Source organism: Rhea americana, unplaced genomic scaffold (assembly GCF_003343005.1).
Source record: "Rhea americana isolate MKP2758 unplaced genomic scaffold, rheAme1 scaffold_951, whole genome shotgun sequence".
NCBI classification, from domain to species: Eukaryota; Metazoa; Chordata; class Aves; order Rheiformes; family Rheidae; genus Rhea; species Rhea americana.
This window is the reverse complement of record NW_028187146.1, coordinates 4,021-6,600: the sequence shown is the minus strand read 5'-3', so window position 1 is coordinate 6,600 and position 2,580 is coordinate 4,021. Positions and strand designations below refer to the sequence as shown.

At 63.1% G+C, this 2,580-nt stretch overlaps 1 protein-coding gene across 1 annotated transcript in view; it reads right to left on the bottom strand.

Annotated features, from left to right (window-relative positions):
* Positions 1 to 1,991: 1,991 nt before the first annotated feature.
* LOC146584288 (chromatin remodeling protein SRCAP-like) overlaps positions 1,992 to 2,580 on the bottom strand; it is a 2,771-nt gene continuing 2,182 nt past the window's right edge. The window contains exons 2-3 of the mRNA XM_085325050.1: positions 2,366 to 2,535; positions 1,992 to 2,265 (exon numbers count right to left, since the gene is read on the bottom strand). Of these exons, the coding sequence (XP_085181176.1) occupies positions 1,992 to 2,265; positions 2,366 to 2,535 (444 nt within the window). The remainder of the gene's footprint in view (positions 2,266 to 2,365; positions 2,536 to 2,580) is intronic.

Genomic DNA, 2,580 nt, shown 5'->3' with positions numbered 1-2,580 from the left:
GTGACCCCCGGGAGCTGCACTCCACAACCAGGGGGACTCCCTGGAGCTACAGCCTGACGTCACTGTGACCCTGGGGAGCTGCACTCAACAACCAGAGYGACTGCGGGGAGCTACAGCCTGACGTCATGGTGACCCCCGGGAGCTGCACTCTGCAACCAGAGGGACTCCATGGAGCTACAGCCTGACGCCACGGTGACCCTGGGGAGCTGCACTCCACAACTAGGGTGACTCCGCAGAGCTACAGTCTGACGTCACAGTGACCACAGGGAGCTGCACTCAACAACCAGAGTGACTCTGTGGAGCTACAGCCTGACGTCACGGTGACCCCCAGGAGCTGCACTCCACAACCAGAGTGACTGCGGGGAGCTACAGCCTGATGTCACGGTGACCCCCAGGAGCTGTACTCAACAACCAGAGTGACTCCGTGGAGCTACAGTCTGATGTCACGGTGACCCCTGTGAGCTACAGCCTGACATTGCATTGACCCCTGGGAGCTGCACTCCACAACCAGGGGGACTCCGGGGAGCTACAGCCTGACGTCACGGTGACCCCAGGGAGCTGCACTCAACATCATGGTGACCCCCGGGAGCTTGGCTCCAAAACCAGGGGGACTCCGGGGAGCTACAGCCTGACGTCATGGTGACCCCGGGGAGCTGCACTCCACAACTAGGGTGACTCCGTAGAGCTACAGTCTGACGTCACGGTGACCCCCGGGAGCTGCACTCAACAACCAGAGTGACTCCACGGAGCTACAGCTTGACGTCACGGTGACCCCAGGGAGCTGCTCCCCAACGTCATGGTGACCCCCAGGAGCCGCACTCCACAACCAGGGTGACTCCAGGGAGCTACAGCCTGACGTCACAGTGAACCCAGGGAGCTGCTCCCCAATGTCGTGGTGAACCCCGGGAGTTGCACTCAACGACCAGGGGGACTCCGCGGAGCTACAGCCTGACGTCACGGTGACCCCGGGGAGCCGCACTCCACAACCAGGGGAACGCCGGGGAGCTACAGCCTGACGTCACGGTGACCCCGGGGAGCTGCACTCAACAACCAGAGTGACTTCACGGAGCTACAGCCTGACGTCATGGTGACCCCTAGGAGCTACAGCCTAACATCGCAGTGACCCCTGGGAGCTGCACTCAACAACCAGGGTGACTCCCTGGAGCTACAGCCTGATGTCACAGTGAACCCGGGAAGCTGCTCCCCAATGTCGTGGTGACCCCCGGGAGCTGCACTCCAAAACCAGGGGGACTCTGCGGAGCTACAGCCTGACATCACGGTGACCGCAGAGAGTACAGCCTGACATCACAGTGACCCAGGGGAGCTGCACTCAACAACCGGGGGACTCTGGGGAGCTACAGCCTGACGTCACGGTGACCCCAGGGAGCTGCACTTCACGACCAGGGGGACTCCCTGGAGCTACAGCCTGACGTCACGGTGACCCCGGGGAGCTGCACTTCACGACCGGGGGACTCCACGGAGCTACAGCCTGACGTCACGGTGACCCCAGGGAGCTGCACTTCACGACCAGGGGGACTCCATGGAGCTACAGCCTGACGTCACAGTGACCCCTGGGAGCTGCACTCCAGAACCAGGGTGACTCCATGGAGTTACAGCCTGATGTCATAGTGACCCCCCGGAGCTACAACCTGACATCACGGTGACCCCTGGAAACTGCTCCCCAACATTGTGGTGACTCCCCGGAGCTGCACTCCACAACCAGGGTGACTCGTGGAGCTACAGCCTGACATCACAGTGACCGCCCAGGAGTACAGCTGATGTCACGGTGACCCCCCGGGAGCTGCACTCCACAACCAGGGTGGCTCCATGGAGCTACAGCCTGACGTCACAGTGACCCCGGGAGTTGCGCTCCACAACCAGGGGGACTCCGTTGGGCTACAGCCTGACATCACTGTGACCTCTAGGAGTACAGCCTGATGTCACGGTGACTCCAGGGAGCTGCACCCCGCAACCAGGGTGACTCCATGGAGCTACAGCCCGGAGCCGCGGTGACCCCAGGGAGCTCCACCCCAACACCACGGTGAGCCGCACCCCAAGGAGAGAGCGCCCACCTTGTGGAGCCGCTTGACGAGGCTCTCGTTGTACTCCTGGCTACCCTCGATCATGCCGGTGAGGGGGTTGGAGAACCACTCCTTGAACTCGCGGTGCGACTGGAAGACGTGGGGCATCAGGAAGTGCATGAGGGACCAGAGCTCCATGAGGCTGTTCTGCAGCGGCGTCCCCGTCAGCAACAGGCGCCGCTGGCTGCGGGCGGCACAGAAGGGGGCGGGTGAAGCTCCGCCGGCGGGCGCTCCCCAAGGGTGTGGGGTGGTGGTGGTGGTGGCGGTGGTGGCGCGCGCCCAACCTGTTGAAGTTGAGCAGCGACTGCCACCGCTGCGACTTGAAGTTCTTGATGTTCTGGGCCTCGTCGAGGATGAGGTACTTCCAGTTCTTGCGCCGGAAGGCCTGGTGGTCCTGCAGCACCAGCTTGTAGGAGGTGATGCACACGTGGAAGGCGTTGGGCTTGGTCCAGCCCTACGGGGGCAAGAGGTCCGGGTGAGGCGAGGCGGTGGGTGGGGT